General features: G+C 34.0%; 2 protein-coding genes across 2 annotated transcripts; both read right to left on the bottom strand.

Annotated features, from left to right (window-relative positions):
* Nucleotides 1–6,980: 6,980 nt before the first annotated feature.
* LOC113780722 lies at nucleotides 6,981–7,523 on the bottom strand. The gene has a single exon (XM_027326501.1). The coding sequence runs from the start codon at nucleotides 7,521–7,523 to the stop codon at nucleotides 6,981–6,983; it is 543 nt and encodes a 180-aa protein (XP_027182302.1).
* Nucleotides 7,524–11,231: 3,708 nt separating this feature from the next.
* Nucleotides 11,232–16,316, bottom strand: LOC113779058 (sulfite exporter TauE/SafE family protein 3). The gene is made up of 12 exons (XM_027324475.1): nucleotides 15,529–16,316; nucleotides 14,921–15,080; nucleotides 14,196–14,396; nucleotides 14,052–14,116; nucleotides 13,781–13,808; nucleotides 13,566–13,654; nucleotides 13,411–13,497; nucleotides 13,202–13,252; nucleotides 12,842–13,063; nucleotides 12,013–12,106; nucleotides 11,740–11,880; nucleotides 11,232–11,632 (listed from the first exon to the last, which is right to left on the bottom strand). The coding sequence occupies exons 1-12, from the start codon at nucleotides 15,751–15,753 to the stop codon at nucleotides 11,547–11,549; spliced, it is 1,449 nt and encodes a 482-aa protein (XP_027180276.1). The 5' UTR covers nucleotides 15,754–16,316; the 3' UTR covers nucleotides 11,232–11,546.
* Nucleotides 16,317–17,461: the final 1,145 nt, after the last annotated feature.

Raw genomic sequence — 17,461 nt, 5'->3', positions numbered from 1 at the left:
CATCTGGACTCTTTTCCTGCCAAATTAGCACCTGTTATTATATTTTCGTTCTACTCCCTGAAATAAATGTAAATTACGAAAAGTGAGTAGAATCTAATAATTAATTCACATCAGGTCAAGTAATAGGGGAAATTAATAATAAAATAAGTGAATGAATTGCAACCTATCAATTTATATTAGGGTAATTTGGACATTTTGCCCACGAATCGTTACGGTGGGTGCTTTCCGTCTATTTGCCAGTTCAACCCAAACCACAGGGGGTTTATGTATAGCTTTTTGAACGATGGGGGGGTTATGTGATTTTTGCGAAAACCACAAGGGGCTAAAATGTAATTTGCCCAAAAACATATGTTATCCCTTCCACATATCTGCTTGGCCAGATGCTTGTTAAAGACATCAAATTCAAGGATGTCGCTACCAAATTGGAAGCGGCAATCGTACAGGGTGGTCTCGAAGAAATTCTGCTTGAAGGACCAGGAGAACTCTCCTTGAGGTCCCAGTTCGCGAAATCCAAGATCATCATCGCTGGATTGGCAATGGACGAAAACGGGGGATTTGTCTGGGGGAAGGCCGCTGAATACCTTGACAGTGTATCTGTCAAGCAAACCATGTCCTTGAAGAAAGTAAAATGAGAGAATGAGCAGCATGGGGAGAAGGCTTGTTTTTGTCATGGTGTAGCTCATTTTGCTTGGGGGAATTGTTGGCTTCAGAATTGATAATTAACTTCCATTTATAATAGTTAATGGATTGCAGTAATTATTTGGGGTTTTGGACGTTGTATATCTAGTTACCTAAATCTACAGATTTATTGAGATTAGTATGAACCTAACTAACCTTGTAAAAAATGTTATACATCTTTATGTACAGAAATAAATGTAGCCATCTGCCCATACCCATATATAAGAGCCATCGTTAACCATTAGCCATTAAAGCGTATTCTCAAAATTTCTATATCTACGGCTATGGCAATAGGGGCATGGTTGGGTAATACACCAATTTGACTACTACATACTCTCAAGAAGTAGTGATTGCGGATTCCCTTATATATATATATATATATATATATATATATATATAGCCATGGCCCTTTCACATTTCAATTTGAGTATGTCTTAAATTCCCAGATTACATTTCCATCTTGTAAAAGGTTAACTGCACTGTAAATTTCAGAAGCTTAAGATCTTATACCTTTTCTGGCTTTTTGCTACATTAGTTGTTGCAATTCCTTGTATCTTGAATCTCACACTCATTCAACCTGCTTTGTCCCCATGCAATGCAGAGTATATTCCTTCATTGAAAATTGATAATTAACTTTCCTTATGACAAATCAGAGAATGAGAACTCATAAATGTAAATCGTGTCAGATAGTAGTACCAAGATCAAGTCAAGACACTGCCCACGATTGAGCATTTACTGCAAAAGTCACCACAATCTTTTGTGTATACATATCTAGAAGGAATATTTCTATTCTTTTCTTTTCTAGTGTACTATAGGCTATAAAAAAAAAAGGATGGATGTATAAGGATCAAATGGATGCATTTCTTGTAAGAAATGATGATTGAGATATAAATATATGAAACTATAAGGACTAAGCATGTAAAAAAGAGAGAAAGTTTTCCTTTTTTTTTTTTTAACAATTTGATTGATGTTTTCGGTTATTATATATCATCCTGTTCTTCTTGTAGCACCTGCTTCCCTTTCTGAAATATTTGTAATTTAATTACCTAGCAATTTGAAATCTAATCACATCTTTATTCTGTCAATAGGGTAAAACTCCACATTGATAGATGGCTCGCAGTGCAAAATTCTAAAACTTAAATTCATAAGTTTCCCAGTGGAGTGAATGCTGATGAAAAGAAGAAATTGGACAAAAGAAAAAAAAAATTAGGGGCTCAAGTAAAAGCTATAGGCAAAAAAACAAAAAAGTATGAAGATTCTCGCAATAACTTTCATTTTAGTTGGTAAAAAAATAAGTCCTGTAGAACAATTCATTGTGCATTATACGGGTCGGATCCGGGTCTACCTGGAAAAAAGGTCCAAATTTTAATATTCCAAAATTAAATTCAAAATCAATCATAAATCCAATATCCAAACTTAAACAAATCAAATTACAAATTTAAATTAGAAATAACTCGCAATAGTCAATCCAAAACTAACCATAAATCAATCTACAAAGTCATTACTAAATTGTTAATTTGGTAAAAGAATGTATTTAGAAATATTTATATTTTATAATTATCAATATATTGTTCAGGTCCGAGTTAGAATTGTATATTCCGTGTCCGACCCTTTTTTTGTTAGAGTAAACAGGTGCGAATTCAGAATTTAGACCTGAATCTGGGTATCGGAATTATTTTTCAACCCAAACCCGTATCCAAATCCGACCCGTTGACACCCCTATGTACACAGAGAGAGAGAGAGAGAGTATGTGTACGTTAATCTTATTCTTATATACACTAACCGTGTATACACTTTATATAATTAACTAGTTATCAACGTAAAGAAGCAAAAGAAAATTACAGAAATTCATTCAAAAATCACAAAGAACAAGAAAATTAATGTTATTTCCTTATATTTCATTAGGTTGTGCCAGCAGACAGTATCCTAAACAGATATCACGAAAGAGAAGCTCTTCATCTTTTATTTTTCCTCTCTCTCTCTATCCCGTGGTTTTAGTGTTAGTCGTCCATCTTTCGGGGGTACTAAAGAGTAAATGTTCTCGTGCAAGACTGGGATAGTCATCCCCCTGGTAAAACCCATCCTCTTTCACGTACCAAAATACTACATACCTGCCCTGAATTTTTGGCCAATCGAGAAGTTGGGCTATGCCACTGTCGAAAACTTTAAATTTCCTTACCAGATGATGATTATATGTAAAGTCACAACGATACTCAGTAAGATCAAGAAAATACATCCTGAAATTCCAGTAAAACTCTTGTCCACTTTTGAGAATGTGATCTCCGAAAAAATCATCTCCGGAGAAACAATTAATGGTTAAATCACCAGGCCCTTCTGGATTGAAGCCACTGCGGATAACAACTTTATATTTCTCAAATAAAGCATTTGCATGTTGTGTTTGAACAATGTAAAATGCCAGAATAAGCAAGGAGATGATGAGGTGGTTCTTTGCAGCATAACTCATCTTGCTTTTTCATGAAAACTGCTCTAGCGTTTCAAGTTGATCTCAATATATACAGAGAGCTATGTACAAGAGCCTTTCTGTAGAAATTAATTAATTCTTGGTGTATTAAATGTCATCTTTCGTCGGTTATATAGTTCTTTCAAAGACCTACAACATTTTATCTCTAATTTTGAACCAGAGTTAATTTAAAGGGGATAATATCACAAACCACCCTTGAGGTTTTCCCCTAATCATACGTAACGGCCTCCCAAGTTTCTGAAATCACACGTAGCACCCTTAGAATAACAACCTTTGTAATATGTGAGCTCCATTATGTAAAAATAGTATTAAAATATGTATTTAGGAGAGAGACTATAATATTCTTTCAATTTTTCCCTTTTGCAAGTTGATTTTTTAAATTTAGAATATGAAAATAAAAACAAGTCGATTCTTTTTCCACCCTTTTCATATCTTTTATGCAAGAAAAGGCAATCAAAAGGAAAAAAAAACAAGTTAGATTATGTAAAAAGAAAATAACATGAATTCCATAAAATCGCACACATTTTTGTGCATAAACAACCAAAGATGGGTTTTGAGGTACTCAGACAATCTAAATTTAGAAAATATATCTTTTTTTTAACTCCAATTTTTCTTGTTATCTGGTTTAATTGGGAAGAGATGAGGGAAAAATAGGCCAAAATCATTCATTTAGTGAAGGAAAAAGCTGGGATGTACCTGAAATTGTGAAAAAAAATGCATATTAAATGTGCCTACAATGGTATTCAATTATCAAAACAAAATTTTTTGAAAAAATGGTTAAAAATAGTACTCAAATAAAAATCTTATTTCCTTTTTGTCTCACATTATACAATGTAGCAGTTATCACAGTTATACGTCCTCAATTTCTAAGTAAATACTATAGTCCTATTTGTTTTTATCTTCATCTTCTAAAATTTGAAAATCAACTTGCAAAAGGACAAAATTGAAAGAATATTATAGTCCCTCTCCTAAATACATTTTTAATACTATTTTTACATAAAAGGATTGACATGTTACAAAGGCTATTATTCTAAGGGTGCTATGTGTAATTTCAAAAAATTGAGGGGTAGTAGGTGTGATTAGGGAAAACCTCAAGGGAGGTTTCTGAAATTATCTCAATTTTAAGCTGATTCTTTTGAGAAACAATTGCCCTTTTATCCTATAGTTGACAAAAATACTATGTAGCTAGATTTCAATCTTAATCTCTAAGATTGCACAAGTATTTTTCATTATTTTCATCTATAGCTCTTTTTATATCGCTCATGACAATCACTGAGACTAGAAGAGCACTCTTAAAGTATTGTTCGCTATTAGATTTAGAATTCAAAATCTAAATCTGACAATTGAGGGGAAAAAAAGTGGTTCATGACACTGAGCGTGTCTTAAACTCTATGGTTCAAGCAAGTTATACAAGTAAATGGATATCAAAGAATTTTTAAACACCAAGTGATTCGCTCAAAACTAGCAACATGCCATATTTATTGTTTGTTTATTCTATATCTCAAAGTTTCGACAACAGACTCTAAAGTTAGGGATAATCAACTTGTGCACATAAAAGAAGTTAGTTATTCATCAATATTCCACAGTTTTTAACAGAATTTGGACCGAACTGGCAAATTTGATCTAAACGAGCACATTTTAAATCAATTTAGGGGACGATTACAGGGTTAGATCACATTACAACATTAAAAACATTTTAGATGATAAAGTGATTTTTTGCCTGCATTTTCTTTCAAGTTCACAAACATGTCAATTATAATGTAAGTTTTTTTCCCTTTCCACGAAAATGAGAATGCTCGTCGAGATTTCTTCAACAAATTGAATTGCTCCAAACTCTAGACCAGGGACGATTAACACATCATAGTATTAATTACATCAAACGTCAATTGGAGTTAATTCATCATCTCTGTGTAGTTATCAAGTCAAAGAAAAAAAAATGGAAGGAACTTTTCGGGCAAAGTTGTCAAATAGATTGGATGAGACCATTCTTGTATTTAAGAAGCTTGGAAACACTGGTCTGATGAAAAATTTGGGCATGATGTTCCCAAAGTGTTCAGGAAAGAATTGAAATTAAAACGTAAGTCTTGAATTTATTACAGGGAAATTCAAGGTAAAATTATTTTGAAACAGCTGCAGTGGAGTTAAAGAGTTTGTAATTCTTGAGCAAGGCAGCTGAAAGAGCCATCACCAGAATCCTGGGAAGTGTGACAAATCGCAAACTGGTCACTGTTAATTTGTTCATTTATAGCTCAATATAATTCAGACTTATTTAAAGAACTTGACTCCGTATAAGGACTTTTCCTCGTAATTCTGTCTGTTCTGGACTAAGCTAATGGTTAGTAATTGTTCCATTGTGGTCAAATGTCCAATTCATTCCTGTCTAAACGAAAACATCTTCTTCCTTAACTAAGAATTTCCCAGTGGCACCATCTTCTCATTGATTGTTCTTATCCTCCAGGTATAAATGCTTTATGGACCAATGTGCCTGGCAAATATGGACCTTTTTTTTGTTCGTACTTTTCTTCTCCTGTATTTACCTTGCTCCCATTTCTCTATTGAGTTACCAATTCAGCTTAGATTTTTGTGTGCGCTTTGACAGATTCTGTCATATTTTTGGCGGTAGTTGTATTTATGGTTCTTTCGACTATTAATGATAGGTTTATATAAGAACTTCTGGCACGTTTACCTGCATTGAAGTAATATATTACTTCTTCATTTTTTTTAATTAAATAACTCTTCAATTTAAAGCGTTTTGAGATAGTATAGAACTTCAGGTTGATGAATTAATTAACTGCCCTTTTCCAATACCAACATGTAATAGGTGAATTTCCTTTAGGAAAAAAGCTGTACTAGAATTGCTGTTGTCGCGTAAAGAATTTCGGTCCGTTTGGATTGCTATTTTTAGAATTTTTTATAGAAAAATATACTGTAGCAATTTAATGTACATGAGATAAAAAGATGATTGGAAAATATGTTTACGGAAAACGTAGAAATTTTTCTGCATAAAATCACAATCTATATTTCTACATATTTGTAAAAACATGATTAGGAAATATGTTCATTTTCTACATATTTAGCGCAACTACCATTGTAAATTGGCCAAAAATAAATACTTTAGCACCATATTAGCTTTATTTTCTTGCATATATTCCAATTAGATGGACAATGAAGAAAATGAAATATTACAGGAAAGATGGCACGCAAACAAGCAAGAAAGAAAGAAAAATGCCAAACTCGAGGGATACTTTAGTCCATAAATTTCGAAGTGGAGTTCAATGCTGATAAAAAGACAAAATCAAAATGATAAAAATGTCATCACTCTTCATTTAAGAGGCCCAACTAAAATCTAAAAAACAAAAAGAGCATATATGCATGAAGATTCTTGACAATTCATAATTGCGATGGAATATTTTACTTGTTTAACAACTAAGGTAACCAAAAATCTAATGGAACAGTATATTTCATGTTCCTTCTTCTAAATATCAATTCTTTAAGACTGTATTTTGATTGACGGATTTGACAAGATGATTTGAAATCCTCTCGAATTTCCCTAAGTTGTTTAAATTACTTTTGAAAATATATTCGAGCTTGTAATCCACCAATAGTTTAAATACATATAAATACTAAAATAATTGGTAAATTACAAATCCAAGTACGTGCCAAGTAATCCATACAACCTAGAAGCAAATTCTTGTCAAATCCTTCAATGCAAACGCAATCTAACGTTAATCTTTGCACTAATATATGCCTATCCCATATGTAGCATTTTCTTTATTGATACCCCTTTCTCTTTGCTTAATTTGTTCTTCAGGCAAATTGATCATGGGGGTGTGGAGGCCAGGGATAACTGAAAAGCACCAGCAATAGTGAACCCTTCTTCTGCTGCTACTTTGGTTTCATTAGGTGTCCAACTTGCAGAGCCCTTCCAATTTAGGGTTTGTGGCGCAACGCTCGGATACTCATAGCCCATGTAGAATCCACCCTCTTTCACGTACCAAAAGCAAACATAAGTGCCCTTAATTTCTGTCCAAGGGTACTCAGCTATATTGCTGTCAAAAACTACAAATCCTTTTTGCCAATGATTATTATAGCCAAAGTTACAACGAAATATGGTGCCAAAGAAGAAATCCATCCTAAACTTCCATGAAAACTCTTCTCCGGATTTAAGAACTCGAAATTCAAGACCATCTGCATCAGAATAACATTTTAAGCTGAGAGAGCTTGGTCCCTTTGGATCAAAGCCACTGCGGATAACAACTTTAAATGGAGATAATGGAAAAACATATCCATTTTCTGTTGGAACAAAGTAAAATGGTAGCAACAGCAAGGATATCATGAGGTTTTTCTTTGCAGCACAGCTCATCTTTGTTTGTTGAAATTAAATTCTAGCGTTTCTAGTTGAAAAATGTTGACAACATATATAGAGTTATATGCAAGAGCGCATTGAACAAATTTATTGTTTGTCTAATCCCAAAACAAAATTAATGACGTCTATTAAATGTCGATTTTGATCGGTTATATATATTTCTTCCAAACACTTGTGACCTTTTAATTATAGTTTTGGGCAAGATTATAAGCTGACTCTGTTGTGCTATAGGAGTAACCCTTGTTTTTCTGTACATTAGTTGATTAACAGTCTCTATATTTTGATAGGTTTTAATCTTAATCCCTTAAAGGTGCACGTGTATTTCCAATATTTTCATCAAAAACTCTTTTTAAGTCACTCATGCCAATAAGCTAAGTTCATTGATTTTATAGAAAATTACAGTTTTGATCCTAAATATTTGGGGCGCCCGCACTTGTAGTTCTTGAAGTTTTTTTTTTTTTTTTGAAAAAAGTAATTAATGTAGTTTCAAATGTTTCAATCTCTAAACGCATTTAGTCCTACTAACTGATTTTTGCTACTAATTTTAGTCTTACTGATCTAGCAGTACATGAAAAGCAATTGTCAAGTATCATAAAATCTACTGAAAAATAGTAACGATATTTTAAGTTCTATATCTCAAAATTTCTACAGAATCTCAACATTTCTTATGGTAGATTTTACTAGAACTTTTAAAGAGACGCCAAATTTGATCTAGTTGAATACCTTACAAAGTCATAAATTGAAAATTTTTAATCATAAATTGATTTTTTTTTAACCTACAGCTGCTTTCAAGTTCACAAATATTTCGATTTTAAATTTATATTAGTTCTACCTCTTCATAGGAAGCCTCATGATGTTGTAACGTAAATTGAGAAGGCTGATTGAGATGTCTTCAACAGATTGCTCTAAATTCTAGCCTATTGAATATTAACGAATGATAAGTTGGCTCAAATTCATCATCCTCAAAGAGTAATGGGTTAAAAACAAAAAAGCTCTCTGTAGTATATCTAATACACAGAAAAATCTCCCGTAGTTTCAAAACATACAAAACGACACCTCATGTTTTGAATTAAATTGTAAACTAATAGTATTCGTTAAAATTAACGGAATTTTATAAATTTAACGGAATCCGGTAAATTTAACGGAATCTAGTAAGTTAAATAGCCGAGACCGTCATTTTCTTTAACTTTAACGAATTCTGTTAGTTTACAATTTAGTTTAAAATATGAGGTGTCGTTTTATATATTTTAAAATTACATAAGGCTTTTTTATATATTAAATATAACACAGGGAGTTTTTTTTGTTTTTAACCCAAGAGTAATTAATAAGGTCAGAAAAGAATAGTAGCTGATTTAGTTAAATGGGATTTTCAAGCCAGACTGGACTGGAATATGACATTTCAGAAGCTTGGAAACAGTAGTGATCTGATGGAATATTATGGACATGATACCGAAGGATGTCCAGGAAAGAATTTCGAATTCGAGTTAAAATGCAAATAATTCAAGGAATCCAAGAGTCGTAGGGTAAACAATTTTATGTTCCAGCCATCAATAGACTCTTGGAAGAAGACAAATAATGAAATTACCCGCCACATGGCAAAGGGTAATTGTCAAAGGAGGAAGAGACTCCTGAGCAGACTTGAGGTACACGGTACACACACGTACTTCACATACTTCGGACATTTATTATTGTCAATCCAATCCGGTCTAAATTTCTCTTAGAACTTTCAACTCTAGTTTTTAATCAAATTTAATTGATGGTTAGAAAGTATCTCTTTGCACAGATCTCTTGGCTACAATGACGCATCATCTAGATAGAAGATAAGTTCAAACATCAATATTATCACTTGTATTGATTTTTTAATCTCTTGTATCTATTGATTTTCAAATTTATATATATATATTTATATATCTGTCTCGTATTTGACTTGATGTATTTTTTACTGTTAGTGTAGATTTATTGCATGAAATTCTCCTATCTATCCCAAAAAAAAAGAAGAAGAAGACATAAATCACCAAATTACTCATCACTATTCACTTTTTTTTTTTTTTAACGTAACGGCACATCTAACCCAACCTAACCTACTTTTACTCCTACTGGAGAAAGCTTATTTTAGGGAGTGACTCAACCGAATCGGGGAACCTGATGAGAACTGAACCACCATTAGACCAAACGAGTACATCATGTATCCGTATGAATTTAGAACAAGTCTCGTATAGAGGCATATTGATGAGAGGTCAAATCTTGCCTCCTATCCCATAATTAATGTAATTAATGCGGTGACCACCACAAGTCACTTGAGCAAGATGGAGATGAACAATTGTGTGGCATATATTTGATAACTTGTGCTACTTTTCAATTAAACCACTACCCCACCAAACATTTATATCATCAGGCACATTTGCTGTTCAAAGAATACAATAGGTCAGTCCTGACGTGGAATCCGCCCCCACCATTGTACCATTCCACAAGAAAGCTGCATCTGACTCTTTTTTGTCTCTGTCTCAATTATCCTCAAAACCCCAGCTAGACTCAGTCAATGATTGGCATGGAATCATTGGTTCCTGGCCTTCAACCTATTTTACAATTTTCACACTGTTATGCCGTACAAGTCATTGATAAGCTTTCTCATATGGTTATCAGAAATGAGATGACGCTTTCATTACAGTCTAAGACATAAATTGTACTAAATTGCATACAAACTTGAAAAAGGAAAGAAACGAAACAAACTTAAAAAAAAAAAAAAAGGGCAAGAGTCGAGTTCTTCTCAATGCTTCAAGAAACGGTTTGGTTTAGCAAGAATTGGAATCTAATCAACCAATTTAACCAGTTTTCTGCTTTTTCCTTCCGTGTTTCTTTTAGGATTTGTAGAGCACTAGACAATTAGAACTAAAGGTGTTGACTTTCTTTCATTTCATTACTTTTCTTTTTTTTTTCTTGGAGGGAAAAGTAATGTAAAAAAATCTACCTATAAAAAACTAACTGTAAATTACGACAACATTACTAAATCAGAAACATTGACTATGGTAACCGCTAAAATCAAGGAGATGTATTATCTTTTAGTTTGTTTCTATCATTTATTCGTAATGTCACTTGATATAAAATTTTCCTACCCAAAAAGCAAAAAAAGTAATACTAGCGTACAAAAGTGGTTAACCACTAAGTTGAAAAAGATGGTCTGATTTTAGATCTGTATGTATATCAAATGCTCATGGGATGCGTGTTAGAAAAGTCCTAGTTTGGTACAACTTCTTGTGCCAATCAGTGGGCAGTTCAGGTTGAAGATAATACAAGGCCAGAGATAAACTCATCCCAATTTTCATCTCCATGACTTTCTTTTTTTATTTACTCATCCATTTACTAGTAGTGGAAGTAGTCAAAATTGGACTGAATTTTATCATTGGCCAAATTTAATCACCAACTTAGTTCAATTTCCTATTCCAGTTCAAAAACACCACCAGAGACAAAAAAGAAATGCACTTGATCAAATTTAGGATTGTGAAGCCATGAAGTCCAGCAGCATGAAGCTGAGGCAAGATTGCTCAGCAGATACTAGTCAACTGCTTACTACAGATATGAGCGGATTTAAATGCAATGTAAGATCCAATTTATCCTTGATAACAGTAATATTGGCTCAAGGGCAACTCATATCTGGTGGGAAGCTTCAGAGAGGGCACTTTTTACAACAGTTTGGCAAGAATGGGGAGATTAAAACACTGAAAAGATTTTATAATTCTAAAGAAGTTTAAATGGCACATAGTCCATTCAACTAGAAACAAAAGGAGAGGGAAGTTTGATCACTATTGAACCATAAAGAAAGTAAAAAGAAGACAGCTTTTCATTCCTAAACCTCTATGCTCTGAGAATTCTCTCCACAGAAAAATGAACTGAAATATTTAGTCTGCAATTGTAAATACTTTCTTTGACTACAAAACCAAAAAGAAGCAATGATACTCTTTGTTGTGACTGTAGGTATGGTGTAACGTCAATCAACAGATTTGCTTTGCGGTAAGCAAGATGTTAACCTGTATACTTGCAGAGGTTCTCAAAGCCCATGTATTCATGGTGTTCAATCTTTCCAATCATGTTTGAAATGCCAACACCACCTGTTTTACACAAAAAGGAAGAAGCCCTTGAGACATGTACACAAGTTGGTACTGTGCTCAAGAAAATATAATCAACAAAACCAAGAATGACAAATGATAAGACTTACCTAGTGAGATGGCGCTGACAAAGATGGTGAAGGCCAGAATGAAGATAATAAGGGATGCCCTTCCCAATAAGATGATTATCCTTCTCACAAAATGTTGACCAATAAAAGCGGCAACGGTTGCAACAGCAATAAAATAAAGCGCTGTGAAGGAAATCCAACAGGATCAAGCATTAAAGTTCACATAATGTAGGGGAAAAGATATTGCAATACTTCTTTCTCTGTAACTACATAGCGTGATTTAGGTAGTAATAAGGATCTACAAAATATACTCACCATAAGGAACTGGAAAACGTTTCAAAAGGTAATATTCAACAACTGACATCGATGATGAGAACATCATGGCAAAGGTGGCTGTTGAACTTGAAACCTGCAGCAGAGTTCAAAAACATAAGGCTAGAATCTTCAAAGGGCCTGTTTAACATAAGATGGAAAATCCAACAGGTAATCATGCTTCTCTTGGTATACCATATCTTAACTGCCTTGAGCAAGTTGTGATTTTAACTCAGTCGTTGATTCAGAACAACAGGTACCCAAAATGGACAATGCAGGCAGCAACTAATTAGATAGAAATATGGAACTATTCAGTCACTTCTTAGTGTTTAACTTTGTCCATCGTATGGTCTAACCAAATTTAAGGAAATACTCTTCCTAGGTCTTCTTGAATCACTACTTCATCCAGGAGTTTGGAGCAGTAGTCTAGAGTTCAATATTGCAACCATTTATAGCTGGACACCATTAACATCCGTGATCTATTCTTTGTCCAAAACACTATGAAGTCAATTATCATAGTCAGATGCTCAAGATTTCATTCACTCTTAATGTAAGATAGTGAGTTGAAAAACTCATACTGTATCTTATAGTGAAAATGAAGAAATTATTGAAGACAATAACTGCAACTGACAGGCTTTTGTTAAGGGAAGAGGCTCCTTTTTTCCTCTCACCATCAGATTATTCATGAAGAAATGGAAGTAGGAACATACTGAGCCAACTGCCCAGTCATGATGCACGTCTATTCACTGTATATCAAATAGCTCAAAAGAAATAAAAAAGAAAAGATGAAAGTTGATCCATTTTACAGCAATAAAACAAAACAATCATTCACCTGAGGAGGTACACCCAACTCTAGAAATAGTGGACCCATAATAAATCCTCCACCTAGACCAAGTAGCCCTCCAACTACACCAGCCAATACACCAAAGAAACAATAAGTGATCAGTTGGTGCACTTTAAAGTTGGTACCAGCATCTCCTTTTGATGCAATTTTTCTCCATCCCTTGTATAAGCTAAATGCTTCAAATGAAGATACTCCAAAGGAAACTGGTATCTATATACGAATTAAAATGTCAGTTGACAATCAAATCCCATCCTCAGTCAGTAGCTAGCATGTCCACAAGTACTGGAGGATGATAATGGCCTTGGTCCTGAGTTTCAGAATAGAACAAGAAAATGCTTGTAAAAATACCTGAAGCAAATTGACCACCCAATATAGTGCCGAACAAGTATCCGTATAGTTCTGTCCAAAACAAGAAGCAATATTGAATAAGTTCAACAAAAACTGGTAACAGCCACCCCCACCCCACCCCGCCCAGCCCAGAAAGAGTGTTCAACAAAACATTTTTTTTTTTTGTGGTGGGGTGGGAATAGAAAATAAAAGAAAGATGAAGAATGAACCTTGATAATTTGCAATGCAAGAAAAGCAATCCAGACAAAAACAAGGAGACCAAATTCCTTCCAACATACATTCTCCAGAATGGGGACCTAGATCAAGCAATATATCAGCATTGAACATTCTGTGAAAAAGCATCAGCTTTTGAAAAGATACTCACCTCCTGTTCAACAGGCTTTGCATCCTTTTCTTTATCATTGCTAGGGCCACTAGGCAGAAGTTTGTATTCCGCCTCTTCTTGACCATTGCCTGGAGAATTAGCATTAGTAACTAAGGAAACAGAAAAAGAAAAAAAGACACACACACACACACACACAGAAACGATTGAGCAGAAAACCACTTGAAAGTGAAGGAATAATAAAAGATTCCACCCACCATTTGTCTCTAGACGCTTATCAGCCTCCTGGTATGAGATCATAATTGACAGTTAGAAGCGAATAAAGATACTTTTGAAACTAGGAACAAAAAAAGAACCCAAAATTTTTGAGAAAGACATCAACCAAAACCATCTTTTAAACAGAGCAAAATTATGAACAGCAACACAACAGATGCATAGGAGAATCAATAGAGTTCACATGAGGAAACAAAAAGAAAAATGAAAATGAAAATATTCCTATAGCCCCAAAATGTGTGAAGTTGGAACAACCTTTTTCATAATGGTTTCCTTTTTCCATGTTTCAACACCTCTGAGAAATGCCTTAGTTGATGTGCCTGAAAATGCAATATGAATTCAAAGTCCTTAACAGAGCAAAATGCATAACAAACAGACAGCAAAAGAGTCAACCCTCACCTATGAAGAGAATGATTAGTAGAACAGTAACCATCCAATCAGCAAAAATCACATTAAAAGCAACTCCTATGCTGATTCCCAGCATAAGCATTGGTTGAATGAGAACTGCTAAATCGTAATCGATAATGGGCATGTCAATTGTAGGATGTCGGAGCTTTAGGTTATAATAAACAGTTGAGATTGAAGCTCCCATGATCATACCTGAAAAACAGAATCACAAATAATAACATCCTTAACCATGCAAGGGGAATTGCAGCTCCACTGCTGATCGATCAATGTGAAAAATATTTAGATGGCAGAAGTTTCTATGAATCTATTTTGTCAATTTCTTTTGAGCTTCTTAGTAAATATTTAGAACATGCTGTGGACTTTGAATGTTTCATTGAAAACTCTCTGGAAATATTATGAGGTAAATCCTCAACAGTGTGAGCCTACTTCAGTTACCACAAGCAGCAGTCAACATCTCTCATGAAAGAAGCTCTAATTAACCTCAATATCATGGCACTTTTCCACTTAATAAAATGCTTAAAACTTGAAGCCTCAATGGTTCCATGATAGTTCTATTGGGTAAGGGCCCATGCGTTAATAATTCAATAGCAAAAAATAACTAAAATAATTAACAGCTAGATTTTCTTGCTCTAACAAGTAATAGCCAAATCCATTTACTCTGTTCATTCAGTGGATATATATCCAGAAAAAATTTTAACTTTACACTTGTGGCTTACATTTTGAAATAGCAGTTGATGACTTCGGATCAAATCCTATAATAAGTGAAAGCATAGGTACAAATATGCCGCCGCCACCAACACCACCTACACTGCCAAATGCTGCTCCAAAGAATCCAATTATGGTACCGACAACGATTTGCCATCCAAATTTCATTTCCTGTAAACGCCAGAAATTACAGAAGCAGACATTTCCAATCAGTTTTTAAAACGGGAAAAACCAACACAAAAGTCAACAGCATACAACTTTAATGCATCAGTTGGTTTTCAACCGAAAACAAATTAACCAACGTTTGATCGACAAAAGACTACATTGAACAAACACATAAACTCTTCTTCCCTCTTTACACAATCCAAAGAGAAACAAGGAAATCATTCGCATCGAGGCCAACTAATATGATAAGTGATCAATGATAACAGTTAGTACTGCTAAAAAATGAATTCCAAAACGGTATTCATTTGATCTACAGTCCCAACGATCAATTATCTTCCCATCAAATTCAATAAAGAAAGTCATATTAAAAGAGAAGAGAATGAATACAACTCAAACAAGCATCTTCTACAATTTCAAAGAGGAAGGGAAAAATTTTCATGATTCCTTAACTTACAGGCCAAACATGCTCGTAACCTGATTTATCGGCCTGCCACAAGAAGTTCAACAACTTGGAAAAATTAGCTGAACCTGGATTCCCTGTAGAATTCTGGGCAGAAGCTGAAGCTTCATTCCTAAAGCTTCTTTCAGCTGAAACAAGGATTGAAGCTAACAAAAAATTGCATACAATTGGCAACAACGGCCGAAAAACAACGTCCCATTTCCCTCCTCTCCCCGCCATTCAATTTCAATATTTCTCCTTTCCGAAAATTTCAACTTTGCCGTTTCTCTGAATTCTCCTTTGAAAATAAAAGAATCCCTTTTATTCTTTACACTTCCGATGCCTTTTTAAGATCTCCAATTGCTAAAAAAACAAAAGGTTTCTCTAAGTTTTTTGTCAACTTGCAATATGATTTACAAGTGTGCATGCGAAAGCTTTTGCTTTAACTATTTCTTGACTTATGAGGCTGAAAAAGGAGAAAAAATTTAAATCCTGCAGAAAAAGGATGCTGCCAGAGAAAAGGGACTGTTTTATTATTTCCAAAAATGATGGGATTTCAGCCTTTCAGGAGGAACGAACTTTCCTTTTCCCTGAATCAAAGAAGGCGCTCTTTGGCTAGTGCTAGTTTCAGCCTATTGGGACACAAAATTTTGCGTGACAAGAAAATATATAGGCAATTGCTGAAGAAGCAAATGTGTGTTGTGTGTGAGAGAGAAAGAGAGATAGACAAGGAAGGCCAGAAGCGTAAAACCAGCAGGGTGAAGAAGAGCTATGGCTCTCTGGAAATTTAGCTGATATAAGAAAGCCGGAAGTGGAATCGGCCTAAAGAGGAGGCCCACCAGCAGATGGTGGAGGGTGAAACGACAGAGTTTGTTGACCTGAGTTTGGTTTTGGGGAATTGGGAGGGGATGGAGGGCGCTGAAACGACAGAGTTTAGTGAAATGAGTTTGGTTAGAGGGATAATTTCTGAAATCTCTCCTGAGATTTCGTGAGTATCATTTAATGCCCCTGAATCTTGAAAAATAAATTTTTTGAGCTGCTTTAAGCATCACAAATTTTATTTTTCCTTATTATAAAGTGTTTCTCGATGAGTTTAAGGAGTTCATAAATTGTTTAGAATTGTATGAGTCTTTCTAATTTTTCTTGAAAATGATAAAATGGCAAAATGCTTTAAATTATAATCTAGCAACTAATTTTATGTGTTTTCAAGATATAACAGTTTTTTTTCTATTGTAAAATGTGTCTTATTTTTACAACTGTGTAAATTATTTGAAATTATAAGATTTTTAAATATTTCTTGTCCAAACGGATGACAATGAAATCTATTAAATGGTCTTTCAACCTATTAACAAGTTGTAATGGTCCAATAACGAATCATATTGGCCAAGTTTTCAAAACTTAAAAGATTAAATTGGTTTGTTATTTCAATTAAGAGATCACAAGAAAAAGACAAGTTTGGAATGAAATCTTTTTCTTTCTCCTGAAATAAGTTTGTTAATATTATTTTCTAACATGCATCCACAATTTCACTCAAAATTAGATCTATTGGAGGTCGATAAATTTTTTTTAAAGTTTAAAGGTACTAAGTGGTACTATTAAAAACTTTAGGGGAGGTTTTTGAAACTATCCCTTGGTTTTATAAGGGGCGAGAGTTTCGAATAAATTTGTGCGGCCCATCATATTTATATTTTTAATTTTTTTGGTCTGTCATCAATTAGTTAAGGGTAAAATACACTAAACCCCCTTGTGGTTTGGGTTATTATCATAAAGCCTCCTCATTGTTTGAAAACCCCCAAAGAATCCCCTTGTGATTTGGACTAATTTGGACAATGAACGGAAATCGTCTAATTTGACGGAAAATATGAAATTCCTATATTAACCTTGTTTCAATCTATACTAAAAGTTAGTTCAAGATTCACATAAGATTTAAAAACTTTTTCACTTCATT

The sequence above is a fragment of the Coffea eugenioides genome, chromosome 8, assembly GCF_003713205.1.
Source record: "Coffea eugenioides isolate CCC68of chromosome 8, Ceug_1.0, whole genome shotgun sequence".
Taxonomy (NCBI): domain Eukaryota; kingdom Viridiplantae; phylum Streptophyta; class Magnoliopsida; order Gentianales; family Rubiaceae; genus Coffea; species Coffea eugenioides.
This window is presented reverse-complemented; position numbering and strand designations above follow the sequence as displayed.

Coding starts and splice junctions, on each gene's coding strand:
- LOC113779058 (XM_027324475.1), bottom strand. CDS start 15,753: ATGGCGGGGAGAGGAGGGAAATGGGACGTTGTTTTTCGGCCGTTGTTG. Junction 14,397..14,920: donor ATCAACTGCTATTTCAAAAT/GTAAGCCACAAG, acceptor TCTGTTTTTCAG/GTATGATCATGGGAGCTTCA. Junction 14,117..14,195: donor ACTAATCATTCTCTTCATAG/GTGAGGGTTGAC, acceptor TTGCATTTTCAG/GCACATCAACTAAGGCATTT.
- LOC113780722 (XM_027326501.1), bottom strand. CDS start 7,523: ATGAGCTGTGCTGCAAAGAAAAACCTCATGATATCCTTGCTGTTGCTA.